Consider the following 16,028-nt stretch of genomic DNA (forward strand, 5'->3'; position numbering starts at 1 on the left):
CCATATATACTGTTGTAGAGCCCATGTCCGTTGATCATAACACGCCTCGACGTGCCCCTTTTCCAGACCGCCCACTCTTCTCCAGTCGGAGAGACAGCTGGGCACTCCACTGTAAACCAATTATCGATGCTCCTTTAAATGTCAACACACGTTTTTTATCCTGGACTTTCTTGTTTATTTCTTGTTCTTTTAATATGATGACTACCTAGTCAGTTTCGACAGTGTATGTACGTGAACGTGGTAGAATCCCTGTGAACTGCAACTGATAATCGCCTTGCATTAGCTCCAATCATGTCGGCCTCGTCAGTTCACAAGGACGTGGAAACTGGCTCACTGAGGATCAACACAAAGAAGCAAGAGCCCCCTTTGGCTTCAAACAAATCAAAACTGGCAAGCCCACTGCCTTCTCCCACCGAAACCAAAAAACCAGCATCGATCAAGCAGGTCCAACCCACGACGGACGGCCATGAAACAGATGGAATAATAGGCGACAAGGAAAATACACATCCATCATCCTTGAACCAGGGCTCACCGAGAGGAAGAACATCCCTGGGCACTCAACCGCCAAACCAGTCAGCTGAGGACCAACAATGGCGCTATCAACGCCAGTCGTCTAAACCCAGAATGTCTCCTCCATCCCGTCCCCCAAGTGTACATTTCAGAGATACAGACACCGAGGCTCCTGACGCGTCCCATTCCCGGCCGCCATCTCGACCCGTCTCTCGACCAGCCTCCCAACACGGCGACGATGATGAGCAGGGTCCCAAAGGAAAACAGTCGTTGTTCGGCAAACTCAAGTCACTCGCTAATGCACCCAACCTTGCACCACACTCACGATCTGCCAGCGGCGCGAGTACGGACTTCCGCCCAGGTCCAAGCGATATAGCTACCCCGGGGTCGGAAAGGGGAGAATTCCGCTTCCCAGAGGCCCTGGAAGAAGAGGGTAGCGAGATCGATGCCGACGCGGAAGAGAGTGGTGGCGAGCAACCCGATCCTCGTGAAAAGAGAAAACTGCAACGCCGGCGAAAGCAACGGGAGGAAGAGGCTGGCCCCAACACCGCCCCTACAACACCTAAAACAGCGCGCAGACCATCATTCCACTTCTCATCCTCCTTCGCTCCTTTCGAGAATTATCGTACTAATCTGTTCCCTCGAAGAGCAAGCACTACGGACTTCACGCCTCAACAACGCGAAGGTGTTTCGGAAGATGAAGGTCGTCAAAGGCTCAGCCGACGGATGAGGAGTCGCCCATGGGCAAATACTCGGGTTGGCAGCTATAATGACCACCCAGATACCAATCCGGATGAACAACGCCCGAGCAATTTGAGGCGATTTACCGGGCTTGCTGGACCATCTGGAAACGATGAAAGCCTAACGGCGAGCTGGAGACGCCATCGAGCCGAGCGAGGCACCAGTGCCAGTGCTCAACGATGGAAGCAAATCAAAGCAGGTCTGAAACTCATTGGGCAGCGACGAAAGCCAGAGAATACAGTGGACAATAAAAAATCCGCAGAGTTACTTGCTGAACTCGCTTCGGCCGTGCCTGCTGCGCTTATACTGGCCAGCGCGTTCCAACGAGATGAGCACGGCAGTAGAAGAATCCCGATTCTTTTGGAGCAATTGAAGGTTCGTGTTACGGACAGCCGGATTGATTCCCACTCCGGTGATCGTCATCTGGTCTTCCGAATCGAAATGGAGTATGGAAGTGGCATGACTCGCATGAAATGGATCATCTTCCGCACGCTAAGAGACTTTGCCAATCTACATCTCAAGTATAAGCTTCATTTGGGAACTCAGAAGTACATTCAACTACGCACGAGTGAGAACAGCCCGAGTCTCCCCCGATTCCCTAGAAGTGCCTTCCCCTACATGCGAGGTGTGCGAGGCCTTGAAAGTGAATTTGAGGATGAAGATGAAGAGGGTGGTTATGAGACTGGCGCCGAGGGAATGAGTGGAACGGAGAGGCCTCCGATGAAGAAAAAGCAGAATCAACAAGCACACCAGCGTCGAGTCTCTGGTCCGCTTCCTCGCAGAAAGTCCAGCCTCACCAATCAAGAAGGAGACACAGCCGCGGGACCTTCGTCCACTAACGAAGGTGTCTCGGGAGTCAGGAAAGAAACATACCCTGAGAAGCAGCGAAAGAAGCTTGAGCTCTATCTGCAAAAGATGATTAGGTTCCTAATCTTTAGGGCTGATAGTAATCGCCTGTGCAAATTTTTGGAACTGTCCGCTCTCGGTGTCCGTCTGGCCGCAGAAGGCAGTTACCACGGCAAAGAAGGATTCCTAATAATCCAGTCCTCCAAGGGTCTCGATTTCCGAAAGGCGCTCACCCCGGCTCTAGTCAAGAAGCGCCATTCGCCCAAGTGGTTTTTGGTCAGGCACAGCTATGTAGTCTGCGTGGACTCCCCCGAGGAGATGAATATTTATGATGTCTTCTTGGTGGATGCCTGGTTCAAGGTTCAGACACCGAAGCTTAGTCTTCGCAAGCAAAATCCAAAGGATATTGCCAAGTCTGCAAAGCAGTCTGCGAGACACCCTCAGCACCACACTCTCCGGCTTGAGAACTCCGAACGCAAGCTCAAACTGCTGGCCCGGAATGAGCGTCAACTCCAACAGTTTGAAGACTCGATCCGCTTCATGAGTGCCAATACTCCGTGGATGCAGCCCAACCGCTTTGACAGTTTCGCACCTGTGCGACAAAACTGCTTTGCACAGTGGCTGGTCGATGCAAGAGATCACATGTGGGTGGTCTCACGAGCGATCAACCAGGCAAAGGATGTCATTTATATCCATGACTGGTGGCTGAGTCCAGAGCTTTATATGCGTCGACCTGCTGCCATCAGCCAGAAATGGCGATTGGACCGTCTCCTGCAACAGAAAGCTCGGGAGGGCGTCAAAGTCTTCGTGATCATGTATCGTAACATCAACTCCGCTATCCCCATTGACTCGGAGTATTCCAAGTTCTCTCTCCTTGATCTCCACCCCAACATCTTCGTTCAGCGATCACCAAATCAGTTCCGACAAAACACTTTCTTCTGGGCTCATCACGAGAAGCTTTGTCTTATTGACCACACCATCGCATTTGTTGGAGGTATTGATCTGTGCTTTGGGCGATGGGATACTCCTCAACATCTGTTGACCGATGACAAGCCTACCGGCTTTGAAACCACTGACGGTCCCAAAGATGCAGATCAATGCCAACTCTGGCCGGGCAAGGACTACTCCAATCCTAGAATCCAAGATTTCTATGACCTAGATAAGCCGTATGAGGAGATGTATGATCGCAATGTTGTACCCCGGATGCCGTGGCATGACATTTCTATGCATGTCGTGGGCCAGCCTGCTCGGGATCTTACTCGTCATTTCGTGCAACGCTGGAATTACATTCTTCGCCAGCGAAAGCCCACGCGGCCGACGCCCTTCCTCTTGCCGCCACCCGATTTCAACCCAGCAGATTTGGAAGCCTTGGGTCTTGATGGAACTTGCGAGGTACAAATTCTCCGTTCTAGCAGTATGTGGTCGACAGGAACTCCCGATGTCGTTGAGCACAGCATCATGAACGCCTATGTCAAGTTGATTGAAGAATCCGAGCATTTCGTCTACATCGAGAATCAGTTCTTCATCAGCACCTGCGAGATTGAGGGCCGAAAAATCGAGAACCTCATTGGAGATGCCCTAGTTGAGCGTATTGTCCGAGCTGCCAAAAATGAGGAAGCCTGGCGTGCCGTCATTGTCATCCCACTGATGCCAGGATTCCAGAACACCGTGGACAGTGAAGGTGGAACCAGTGTTCGCCTTATCATGCAGTGTCAATACCGCAGTATCTGCCGTGGAGAGACATCCATCTTCGGCCGTCTCCGTGCTCTTGGAATTGAGCCAGAGGACTATATCCAATTCTATAGTCTGCGAACTTGGGGCAAGATTGGACCGCAAAAAGCACTGGTGACCGAGCAACTCTATATTCACGCTAAATGCATGGTCGTTGACGACCGTGCTGCTATCATTGGATCGGCAAACATCAACGAACGATCCATGTTAGGTTCGCGTGATTCAGAGGTTGCCTCTGTAGTGCGAGACACCGATATGATGATGTCGAGCATGAATGGCAAGCCATACCTTGTTGGCCGATTCCCACATACTTTGCGTATGCGTCTGATGAGAGAACATCTCGGAATTGACGTCGACGAACTCATGGAACATGACTTTGCTACTGAAGAAGAACTACGGAAGATCCAGGTCGCCGAGGGGAGTGAGCACCCAGTTGACAACCAAGAACGAAGAAATTCGGCGTCCTCGGCCGTCGAACGACAAGATGAGAGGGATATGGTCGAACGTCGGCATCGTGTCCAGGATGAGTTTCTTTCTCGCTCCGAGGAAATGTATAGCTTCAACCACGATGTGGATTGGGAGCAGGGTTGTAACCCTAACCTCAAATCGAACCGCAAGCTCACTGCCGACCCTCGCGTCACTGAAAATCCTGATCACAGGAAAGACGTGGAAGGGGATGGCGCCGATCATCTGACAGCTGCTGCTCAGGCTGGATTATCAGTCGGTCGTGATTCGGAGATGGAGGCCAATGGAAGAGAAGCCCTGCTTTCAGCCATCGCTCCTGAGGGGAAGGGTACTGTTGAGCGACCGAGATCATCGCAGCAAAAGCCACCTTCAACACCCTCCACCCCGAAGGACCGCAGACCTGGGTCATCGAGTGAGACCAATCCAATCCCCGAGATCAATGCGACTACACCGTCACAAGGCCATGGACTTAATGGATCGTCGAGCCTCGAGTCCGAGACTAGCGGTACCGGTTCGAACACGGCTAAAGAAGAAAATGAACACTCCAAGCACCACCATCCGTCTGTTCCGGATCCCAAGCGTATCTTCATCGACAACGACTGCATGAGGGACCCGATCATCGATGGCTTCTACCTGGACACATGGCAAGCTGTGGCCGAGAAGAACACTAAAATTTACCGATCTGTTTTCCGCTGCATGCCCGATAGCGAGGTGAAGAACTGGAAGGAATACAAGGAGTATGCCACCTATGGCGAGCGCTTTGCAGAGATGCAGAGCCAACAGGGCAACAAGCCAGCCCAACCTCAACAACCTCAACAAAAACAAAATGGCTCTTCTCCAGCCGGTCCTACGGTTAGCTCTCCGATGTCGATCGCTTCTCAGATGTCTTTCATCACTCCAAAGGCCGAAGGATCGCAGGCAGACCCGAAGAGCCCCCAGACAATTAACGAGAAGGTCGTAACTGGGAATGACGCTGGTCGTCCACAGTCTGAGCAGCTAGCGAAGCAGGAGACGTTATCATCTATCGATGAGAAGGCCGCACTCAAGACAGTTTCGGATCCGAACCTGTTGGCCAGTGTTCCGAACGGGAACGGGACCAGCGACGACAATAGTTTCGTCGTCGGTGATGATATCGAGAAGGCACGAACAACCTCGCCTCATGTCGATTACTCTGAAGCCGTGAACCTGAATCTGAACTCGAGCCATTCTCGGAGACGTAGACGCAGAGCTACAACGATTGGCTCAAAGCGTGACCCCCATGGCACAGATGAGTATTTGGACAAGGGCCGTGCAGAGGACCTCCTTAACCATACTCAAGGCCATCTCATCATGTGGCCTTATGACTGGTATGTCTCAACAACGCTTCCATTGGATCTCAGGATATCCACTGACCAGTTCTATTACAGGCTCGAGAAAGAGGAGCAAGGTGGAAACTGGCTCTATGCTTTGGATCAGATTTCTCCTCTGGAGATCTAGTAAGTTGTCTCTCCTTGTTGCTTTCTGAACAGAATATTAACGGATATATAGCAACTAATCTCTAATTGCACTTGACGGCGTCTTGCTCGTGCTTGTCTACTTGGTGTCTGTGTTGGAATTCGCGAGCGCCGCTATAGCGATTGATGCATTTTCATCTTCTTAGACCTTCTTGGGTCTTTGCCTAGTCATCCTTCGGAGTTTTCATGCATCACGGTGTTCTCTATGTTACCCCTACCTAGGTAGCGCAATAAGTAATCATCTTTCGAATACGGGGATAGTATATTCTCCCTCCAAGGTCCTGTGTGGTGTGTAATAGATGTACTATTTCAACGGTGATTGATGAAACGGCTTGTACTTTAGTAGAATAATGCTAAACAGCAGAAGAAAATTGAATTCATGATTATATATCTATGAAGAAGTAGGCTCTTCCGCAACGTAGTGCAGGTAAGCTCCCAGCAGCTTGGTTCCCTCAATGTAGTTTCTCTTGTCAAGCTTCTCGTTGACAGAGTGGGCAGCATCGGTCGAGCTTCCCATGGGGAGAAGCAAAACGTTCTTGCCGGTGGCTTGCTCGAAGGTCAATGTGACAGGGATGCTATCAATGGTTAGCTGCGGGACTATTTCATTTATGGGAAAAGAAGAATCTCACCTTCCACCCTCGCGAGTCATATCAGGCTCGACTCCGAAGACCTGCTGAACAGCCTTGCTGGCAGCCGAGAAGTTCCAGTGCTTGGGGCTGGCGACCCACCACTTGCCGTCGTGCTGCAGCCAAACATCCAAAGTGTTCTTGGTGTTCAGCTTGGCGAACTCGGCCTTCACATAGTCGATGACCAGCTTGGTCACATCTTCGCTCTCCATATTGGGCACGGTACGGATAGAGAATTTACCAATAACCTTGGCAGGAATGACGGTCTTAGCACCGGGGGCCGAGTAAGCACCCTCGATACCGTGGATGGACAGAGAGGGATAACGCCATCTGGCCATCAGGGTACGCTCCTTGGTGGGGTGGATACCTGTCTCAGCACCCAACGACTCGTGGAGGTTGTCCATAGTGTAGCTGATCTTTCCATAGAGAGTCTTCTCCTCCTCAGTCAAGGGAGCCACCAGATCCATGATACCCGGAATCAAGATGTTACCCTGGGCATCAACCAGCTTGGATAGAACGTTGACCAGATCAGTCATGGGCTCGTGGGCAGAACCGCCAAAGACACCGCTGTGCAGATCTTGAGCGGGGCCCGAAATGCTGATGGAGTAGTAGTTGCAGCCACGCAGACCATAGGTGAGACAGGGCTTCTCGGTGCCGAGCCAGTAGTTGTCAGAGATACAAACGGCATCCGTGTCCTTGAAGTACTTCTTACTCTCGTCCTTGATGAAGTCATCCAGGCCCTCGGATCCATACTCCTCCATTCCCTCGAAGCAGCACAGCAAGTTGACGGGGAATTCGATGCCAGCCTTGCGGTGGGCATCGATGACGTTAAGCCAACCCAAAACAGGACCCTTGTCATCGGTAGAGCCACGGCCGTACATCCGATCCTTCTCGTCAATAGTCAACTCAAAGGGCTCGGTAGCCCAGCCGTCTTCCTTCAGAGCCGGTTGCACATCGTAGTGTCCGTAGACCAGAATAGTGCGCTTGTTCTTATCGTTACCGTATCTCGCAACCACCACGGGTGGCAGCTCGAGGTGCTCTTTGCCAGGCTGCTTGCCCAATGGTCGTTGCTCGACCTCGGCTCCAAGAGCTGTGAGCTCATCGGCAAGGAATTGACCCATCTAGAAAAGATTAGACCCTGGATTTGGATGTCTGCTGGGAAACTCACGCGGAACACATCCGGTCGGTTCTCATCTTGCGCCGAGATCGATGGGATCGCAACCGCCTTCCGTAGACCTTGACCAAAAATCAGCGAGGACCTTGCGAGGAACCAGTATTACCTACGATCGATGAAATCGTTGGACGAGGCGTCGACCCTTGTGACTGTTAGTTGACATCTCTCTTCAGAGATTAGCATACTTACTGCTTGAAAAAGGGCTCTAGCTGGGGAGCCATTTTGGAATCACTGATATAGCCGTAGAAGAAGCGGCGAGAGGAGAGAGGCGAACGAACAGCTGGAGAAAATCGAGAAGAAAAAGGAGCGAGTTTGAATGAAACGCGACGGAGGGGAAAGAGGGGCATTGCCGTCTTTGCCCTTTGGTAACCGGAGAGAGTCTAGAGGTGACTTCTTATCACGTAATTTTCTATTGGCCCTATCACAGCGATGTGGTCAGCGGACAAGTTTTAGGCGACTGAGACATGGACTTTGGCATATTTTAGGCAAAAGATACAGTCGAGACATTAGAATTCCCCCATTGATCCTTATTTCTATATAGCTCTTGATAAAGTAGAAGATTTGGTATGGAATACATAAACAATGCTACAAATAAGCTAGAATACATGGATTTTTCTTTACAAAGCACCCCCCGAGTATCATGCTGCCACTATGCATCTCGTCCCCAGGCCTCGCGCCGCAGTTGACGGTCCTCTCTGGCCATGCGGCGCTTGGGTCCCCATCGCGATTGCACGGCCTCCAAGATCCGGGCCTGGATCTCTCTCTTCTCTGGGCTTGCCTGGCAAACCATGGCAATAAAAACGGGCGAGCATTCAAACCGTTTGGCGAGCTTGTTTCGGCTCCAGGTCATGGGATCGTTCATGCGGAGTTTGCGGATTTCTTCAATATCCGAAGGGGAGAGGTGGTATTTCCTTTCGGGCACGGACTTGTAGACACCGGGAAGATCGTCGGCATTGGGGGTCGCAGTGGAAGAGAGGATTGATGCTTTCCGAACATCATCGGCTGGCAGGAATTTGGATGGGGTGTGGTAGGCATTTGGAGCACTCGATGGCGGGTTGTGGATAATGTGATCGTGACCCAGGTTAGACGGGTCAAATGAGGAGTCTGGCTTCACACGTAGTCGCTGCTTGGTTCGTCGGTATGAAGATTGGTTTCGTCGGAAGCCTAAAGCCAGCGAATCCGACAAGGAGGGAATAAGGAATGGCAATGTGAGAAATGGCCGCTTCGTCGCGGCAATGAAGGTCGCCATTGCCTCTGGTCAATGGGGGGAATTGATCAGAAACTAGAATGATGGAAGAGAAGGGGTTAGTAAGTCTGCATGGATAGTGGTTGCAGTGATTCAACCAACCTAAAGGGAAGAGTGAATTTGGGGGTTGAAGGACTGGACGTGTTGGCGTCTCTTGCGCTCGAACCCGAACTTTTCCCCTGGTCTCGTGACCCTGGTCTGGGTGTATTTGCAATACCGTATTGAAATATACGTATGTATCCGGTACCTGATAAGCCTTTGTTGTGAGTGCCTTTGCAAAGTACCGAATACAACTTATCTCCGTCCTTACGTACTGCCCCAAGTAGGTAATAATCCTCCCCGTTTGGGCCCGTTGGGGCTTGTCACCTGGTCTACTCCAGTTACGATGTCTCACAGATGTCATCAAGACTTTTGCTAACTCCCATATACCCATATACTCTACTTTATTGATTATGTCCAGATTTTGTTAGTTCATCTTATCGAAATGTCGGATATCGAAATGTCGAGATCTGCAGCCCAGACAGAGAAGCCAAACGAGGCTGAAGCGAGTACACGAGCGAAGCCCACTGCTCTCACATGGGACAATCAAAGCGACAAAGGTTGCATATCGCCTGTGAGGTCATTCGAAGGCCTGCGAACACCAAATCATGATTCGCCCAAGTACATGCGACACCCCTCGTCGCCTGAAAGCTCATCCTATCTGCCGTCTCGTATACATTCCCCCGCCTCTCAGATATTCGAACGAGACGTGGAAGATATAGTGCCAGCGCAGGCGTCGCCTTCGATCCCTACGCATATTCGCACAGATAACTATATTCCACCGGTCCTAGAAGCATCCTCGGCCGCGATCACAGATGACCACCTCGATCCAGATTCGGTCGAGATTGTCACACATAGCCTACACCAGTCAGCAGGTGGTCCATCGGGAGAGCAGTCAATGTCGTCCTCCAGCATTGACCATCTCTTGGGCCAGCTCGATGGAGATGAACTCGCGTCCAGTTATGGCGCATTGGACACGGCAGACGTACGTCGGCTGAGCTTTATTTCCTTTGCCGACGTTGTCAACGCCGAGCATGCAGAAACAAATGAAGCTCATGCTGGTTTAATATCTCGGGGGCGCCTAGCAGGTTTCAATCAATCTCCGTCTCCATTGCGCTCTCCATCTTCTTCGCGTGGACTCGGCACTTCGCCGCCAACAAGCCGTGCGACTTCCTTCAGAGGGCTCGATATGTCTCCTACTCGGTTCCCTACTTCTAGTGTTGCCCAAAGCCCAATCTCGTCCAATTTTGGGGGCGACCTCAATATAGAGACCATGCGACAGGCTTTGAGAAAAACCGCTAGTGGAGACCTGGGCGTCACAAGCCGGGCCGTGAGTACCATAGGGGATGACCTGCTGGATCGTACCATTTAGCAGATCCAAGTGCTTTTGTTTGGCGTTTGGATAGTGAAAGGCTCGGAGCAAGATCTCGTTTTCTTCATGGTACAGTGTGATAATCTAGGGTCTGCTTTATATGATATATACCGCAATCTACGGATCTGGATATTCCAGAACCTGAAAAGTCCAAGTTCTTGTGTAATGCACAGGCCAACTTTGATTGAATTGGGGTAGACTATGCACTTGCCTGCCCAACTTTTTGCACTGCGTCCAAGGCCAGTTGTACCCGGGCGCGCAGGTCGGCTGCATCTTCTAATCCAACACTGATTCTCACTAGATCCGGATCGACATCGAAGGTTCTCGCCTGATGCATGTTAGTTATGGCCTGGTCAACATGCTCGTGGTGTACATACCCAATCTAATTCGCCGTAATGGGCTAGGAGGACGTATGGAGAGCTGAAAAGTTAGCAAAACCCAAGACAGATGGCCTGCGTACTCACCTCAATGTAAAATTGGTCCCAAGGCTGGGTCCCTTGAAAACCTCGATGGTGTCAAAAAAGGCAATCGCCTCGGCTGTGGTGTGGAATGTCACAGAGAAGAGACCACCATAACCACCATTGGCATTGCGGAGACTATCATATAGTGGTTTCGAGGGGCTGTATTTCGGGTAGTAAACGTCTTTCACTGTGAAATTGTCAGTATAGCTCTCACTCCAGGTAAATGCATGCTTACCTAGGGGGGACTCCTTCAGCATCGCTGTAATGTCCTCAGTGGTAGCATTGATCTGTTCAATGCGAGCAATAAAATCACGGCTGTTTCTCTCCAGGAACACGACATCCTCAGCCCAGTAGATATCTTCGTAGTCCTGGTTATATGTTTCCTTGATGGCCGCATAATACGGCGCTTGAGGGTTGAGCACAGCACTTCCTCCCATGACGTTGCTATCTCCGCTGAAAATCTTGGTCAAGCTGCTGACAACGATGTCGGCCAAGTGCAAAACGTTGATGTTTATAAAGTTGCTGATAGTTTCGTCGACCACCACCGCAAAGCCATACTGGTCTGCCAAAGCGCGAATCCGTTTGAGGTCCGGTGTTTTGAGAAGAGGGTTACCTGGTACTTCGGTGAAAAGCCCAAGGAAACGCTCACCAGCCTTCAGTCGAGATTCCAGATCATCCAGATCTTCCGACGAGCCGTGACCATAGAAGACGCAGCCTGGTCCCCACTTTTGGAGAATCTTCAATGTATCCGTGTAAGGGAACCCGAAACAAATTGACGGCAAATCGCCTCTAGTAGCCAGTAAGGTCTGATGAGCGTTGAAGATAGCGCTCATACCCGCAGGATAAAGATAGACATCCTCCTCGGATATACCGGCGACTCGGCCTTCTGATGAAGCTGTCTTTAAGGCTTCTGGCAGTTCAGCATTGGCAGTCAAGACACCCGCAATACGTTTGCGAACAGCCAGCTTGGCCTGGTTGGCGAGAGAAGTGCTCAGATTTCGGCCAAACCGCTCCTCAATAAACTGACCATAGTCTCGGCCGCCGTCTTCGGTGTTTAATTTGGGAGGAGATTCCCCAACAGAGCCCTTTCTCCCTTTACTGATACCTTGGTATCTGCGGGGTCCCTTACAAGGACGCTGGGAGATTGACTCCGCAGTCGCAAGGCCCTTGTCTTCCACCAAGAACCCGTCCTCCAATGCTCCAAGGCAGAACTCACCTCGTCGACTGGAGATTCCATTGCCCGAGTGTTGCCATACCTGCTTGGTAATGGAGGCGTATTCTTTTGGGTAAATGACACACGACAAGGAAGATGTCACTGTCGATCCGGATTCGGTATGCGGGGATGGGACGAAGTTGACAATCCGTACTTTGTATGCCTGATCTGCAGGAATTTTGCTAAGCAAAAAAGAGTGACAGATGCGCGCTGATTTGACTGAGGCGAATAGGGTTGCAGACTCGAGGTTGGGGTCACCGACTCGGCGAACAATCTCCTGCGCGAGCTTTTGAATAATAGGATGGACGAAGAATCGAGGATAACCGCATTGCATCTTGTCTATCACCCAAGCTTCTCCTTCTTCGTAGCCGATGCTTTCCCTCCATGATGGAAGCGATACACTGACGGCCTTGTAAATGTTAGAAGAGTCATGGAGGGGTTGCGGGGAGTTAGCCATACATGGTCAGTGTTTGGAGGCACAGGTCCTCCCAAAGCCTGCAACATTTTCAACTGAAAATAGAAACCAGGTAGAATTTATGCTCTATTGCAGATAATTGCTCTAGAATAATAGAGAGAGGGAAAAAAAAGACTGTAAGGTAAATGATGCAATTCCTCCACTCAGCGACTTCGGCGATGCTCCGGTACCTGATAAATTACGAATGAGTCAGCCGTACGTTAACTATTTACCAGATACAATACCGTTATCGCCAAAAAAAAAAATCTCGAGGGCCTCACTGCTAACAACTGCTACGCTCACGAAATGTCGGACCACACATCCAAGCGCAGAAAGCTCAGTCCTTCCCCGGAGAATGCTGTTACTAGCGCTTCAACGAAACAGACATCGAAAGTGACCGAGAAGCGAAACCCGGCTCGAGGCAAAGATGAGCGCTCCGCAGAGCTTGCAATGGCCAGCGGCTTTTACAAGTCCAGTTTCTTCAAGCTGCAAATGGACGATCTGCTGGCGGGATTGAGACCTAACTACAGCAAGCAAGTCTCAAAGGTTCAGGATACACTGCAGCAGATCAAAACCGCCATTGAAGGCCTGCCCGAAAAGTCTCCACAATCTGTCCCCGATGCCGAGAAGGAGCTACGTGCTTCTGGTCTGGTGGTCCCATGGCCTGAGCCTCGGCCGAGCAAGGATGTCAAGTACAGTATGGCATACGCAAAGCCAGCGAACATCAACGTGGTAGGTAGCTTTGCGCTGAAAACAGGCGCTCGCAATTTGGCGTCGCGCCCAATTGACCTGGCAATCACTATGCCAAGTTCGCTCTTCCAGGAGAAGGACTATGTCAACTTCAGATACTTCCACAAGCGGGCCTACTATATCGCGTGTGTGGCCGCTGGGGTTCAAGAAACCGCGAACACCCTCGGGTTTGATATCAAATTTGGTCCTCAGGATGGAGACAGTGTCCGACCTATTATCTTGTTGGAACCACGTCAAGCCGAATCTTCCAGGCCTACAATCCGGATTCTGACCGCAATCGATCCTACGTTGTTCCCAGTCACAAGGACGCTTCCACTCAAGAGCAATATCCGACAGGCCTCCAATAACTCGGAGATCGGCGAACCGACCTCGTATTACAATGCCAGCCTCCGGTCCGATGCCACAGTCTCTCTCTATCACAAGTCTATTTACTCGGCCTCCAAGAAGTGCGATTCTTTCAGCGACGCATGCATTCTTGGCCGTACTTGGCTGCAACAAAGAGGCTTCCATACCCCTTTCCAGAATGGAGGCTTTGGCGGTTTCGAATGGACTGTACTCCTATCTTTGCTGTTTGAGGGCGGTGGTCCAACTGGACAACCGGTCCTGCTACCGTCATACAGCTGCTATCAGATTTTCAAGGCCACTATTCAGTTTTTGGCCGGCAGGGATTTAACCACTCCTCTATTCTTTGGCCATGAGGTCCCAGTTCCTTCCGGAGTACCTGTTGTCTTTGATGGCCGCAGAGGGTTGAACATCCTTTACAAAATGACGCCTTGGTCATACACAACACTGCGTCACGAAGCCGCCAGCACCCTAAAAATGCTCAACGAATCACGAGAGGACAACTTTGATAAAGTTTTCATTCTCAAGGTTGACGAGCCAGTCCTCAGATTTGACCGCTTGATCTCATTCCCCAAGTCATTCAATGGAGACACGCTCCGCGCTCTTCACGAACAGAATGCTTTGTATAATGTTCTTTCCCGGGCTCTGGGAGACAGAGTCAAACTTGTCTCTATTGTGGGTCACGCCATTGATTCGTGGTCGGTCAAATCCAAGCAGCCCAAACGGTCGAGTCAGGGTGTGTCCGTAGGACTGTTGTTGAATGCTGAAAATGTCGGACGAATTGTCGACCACGGTCCTGCTGCAGAAGAAAAAGAAGAGTCTGCTTCGTTCCAGGCTTTCTGGGGTGAAAAGTCGGAGCTTCGACGATTCAAGGATGGCAGCATCCTGGAGAGTCTTGTGTGGTCTGATGAGTCGGAGACGTCTATCATCTATCAGATTTTGGAGTATATCCTCCAACGGCACTTCAAAATCACCACCGATGAATTTGTATTTGTTGGTGATGAATATGACGAGCTCCTCAAAGAGCATGGCGATGGCATTCTAGCATACTCCAGCCCTGCTTTCCAGTCAATCGACAATGCCTTCAAGGATCTTGAGAAATCTATTCGCGGTATGGACGAGGTGCCACTGGAGGTACGTCATTTGGCCCCGGCCAGTTCGCTTCTTCGTTATACCTCCCTCAGACCAACGGGACCTACCGACGTTGTTCTTCAGTTTGAAAGCTCCTCGCGTTGGCCTGATGACTTTGCTGCTATCCAAATGACCAAGGTTGCATTCCTTTTGAAGATTGGAGACTCTCTAGAATCATCAGGTGCTGCCTCGTCTTGCCGTGTAGGCCTCGAAAACGAATCGAGCAAAGTGATCAACAATGCTTATTTGGAAATTCCCCATTCCTCTGGTGTGTTGTTCCGGTTGAGAATTCACCACGAACGTGAACAAATCCTACTCGACCGCAATCTGAAAGACCGAAATCTGAGTCCCCGGGAACGAGAAGAGGCCGCCTATGCTCTCTTCGCCTACAAGAAAACCTTTGTCCAGACTCCACGCTTGACACAGGCACTCCGAAGCCTCTGCACACGCTTTCCTCTGTTGTCGCCCACCATTCGTCTTACCAAACAATGGTTTAATTCTCACCTGTTCACTGCCCAGGTCAGCGAGGAGTTGGTTGAATTGCTGGTAATACGCACCTTCACCCAGCCTAGCCCCTGGGAATGTCCTTCGTCTGTCATGACCGGATTCCTGAGAACTCTCCACTCCCTCTCTCGGTGGGACTGGCAGCAGGAGCCGTTCATTGTTGACCTGGGAGGTGATCTGGCCCCACAAGTGACGGCAAATATCCGCACTCGCTTCACAGCTTGGCGCAGCATCGACCCTGCGATGAACACTCTGGCTCTTTTCGTCGCCTCTGACCTCGACACCGAAGGAGTGACCTGGACCCAATATGAGATGCCCTCCAAGGTTGTGGCTGCTCGAATGTCCAGCCTGACCAAAGCAGCAGTAAGCCTGCTACGGAGCAAAACCCATGACATGGAAGTTTCCGAACTGTTTGATACCTCGCTTGCTCCCTATGACTTTGTTATCCATCTTCGCCCAAAGCTGTTTAGCCGTTCCTCGACACCCAAATTCAAGAACTTGGCCGAACCCCGCGCCGGAATGATGCAGACCATCAAGTCGTTTGTCTGTGATGTGCAAGCCTGTTACGGCCAGAGCATTTTGCTCTTCCACGGAGACGATCGTTGTGCAGTGATTGCTGGCCTTTGGAACCCGCAGACTCTGAAGTCGCGAACCTGGAATCTGAAGACGGCGTACTCGACCGCCCCAGGTGATACCGAGGGGGGGTTGTAATCAACCAGACTGCTATTCTGAACGAGATCGCGCGGCTGGGCAATGGGCTCATCGAAAACATTGAGCTTCATTCAGAATAGGTCTTGTCTTGGTTCAATTAGTGTACATTACCCTACAAAATAGTTCGAGCATATATAGCATTCTAACGAATTCCGTTTTTCTTCAACTTATGAACTCTTAGCCTCAAGTATGTATTATAGTAGATGATCCTCTAAATAC

At 50.9% G+C, this 16,028-nt stretch overlaps 6 protein-coding genes across 6 annotated transcripts; 3 read left to right on the forward strand and 3 right to left on the reverse strand.

The window, feature by feature from the left end:
* Positions 1-291: 291 nt before the first annotated feature.
* On the forward strand, positions 292-5,769 carry pld3 (phospholipase D; the record flags this gene model as incomplete). The annotated part of the gene is made up of 2 exons (XM_057184384.1): positions 292-5,639; positions 5,700-5,769. The coding sequence occupies 2 exons, from the start codon at positions 292-294 to the stop codon at positions 5,767-5,769; spliced, it is 5,418 nt and encodes a 1,805-aa protein (XP_057045834.1).
* Positions 5,770-6,173: 404 nt separating this feature from the next.
* Positions 6,174-7,933, reverse strand: N7518_003458 (M20 family dipeptidase; the record flags this gene model as incomplete). Its single annotated transcript, XM_057184385.1, has 5 exons — positions 6,174-6,361; positions 6,416-7,533; positions 7,581-7,648; positions 7,697-7,728; positions 7,776-7,933. The coding sequence occupies 5 exons, from the start codon at positions 7,931-7,933 to the stop codon at positions 6,178-6,180; spliced, it is 1,560 nt and encodes a 519-aa protein (XP_057045835.1). The 3' UTR covers positions 6,174-6,177.
* A 302-nt stretch (positions 7,934-8,235) lies between these two features.
* On the reverse strand, positions 8,236-8,835 carry N7518_003459 (mitochondrial 54S ribosomal protein mL58; the record flags this gene model as incomplete). Its single annotated transcript, XM_057184386.1, has 1 exon — positions 8,236-8,835. The coding sequence occupies one exon, from the start codon at positions 8,833-8,835 to the stop codon at positions 8,236-8,238; it is 600 nt and encodes a 199-aa protein (XP_057045836.1).
* A 481-nt stretch (positions 8,836-9,316) lies between these two features.
* Positions 9,317-10,243, forward strand: N7518_003460 (uncharacterized protein; the record flags this gene model as incomplete). Its single annotated transcript, XM_057184387.1, has 1 exon — positions 9,317-10,243. The coding sequence occupies one exon, from the start codon at positions 9,317-9,319 to the stop codon at positions 10,241-10,243; it is 927 nt and encodes a 308-aa protein (XP_057045837.1).
* A 199-nt stretch (positions 10,244-10,442) lies between these two features.
* N7518_003461 (cystathionine gamma-synthase) lies at positions 10,443-12,421 on the reverse strand (the record flags this gene model as incomplete). Its single annotated transcript, XM_057184388.1, has 5 exons — positions 10,443-10,571; positions 10,621-10,663; positions 10,708-10,891; positions 10,940-12,326; positions 12,377-12,421. The coding sequence occupies 5 exons, from the start codon at positions 12,419-12,421 to the stop codon at positions 10,443-10,445; spliced, it is 1,788 nt and encodes a 595-aa protein (XP_057045838.1).
* A 256-nt stretch (positions 12,422-12,677) lies between these two features.
* N7518_003462 (rRNA-processing protein UTP22) lies at positions 12,678-15,809 on the forward strand (the record flags this gene model as incomplete). The annotated part of the gene is made up of 1 exon (XM_057184389.1): positions 12,678-15,809. One exon carries the CDS (start codon positions 12,678-12,680, stop codon positions 15,807-15,809), a length of 3,132 nt encoding a protein of 1,043 aa, XP_057045839.1.
* Positions 15,810-16,028: the final 219 nt, after the last annotated feature.

This window comes from Penicillium psychrosexuale, assembly GCF_028828465.1.
Source record: "Penicillium psychrosexuale strain IBT 29551 chromosome Unknown utg000002l, whole genome shotgun sequence".
In the NCBI taxonomy this organism is placed as follows: domain Eukaryota; kingdom Fungi; phylum Ascomycota; class Eurotiomycetes; order Eurotiales; family Aspergillaceae; genus Penicillium; species Penicillium psychrosexuale.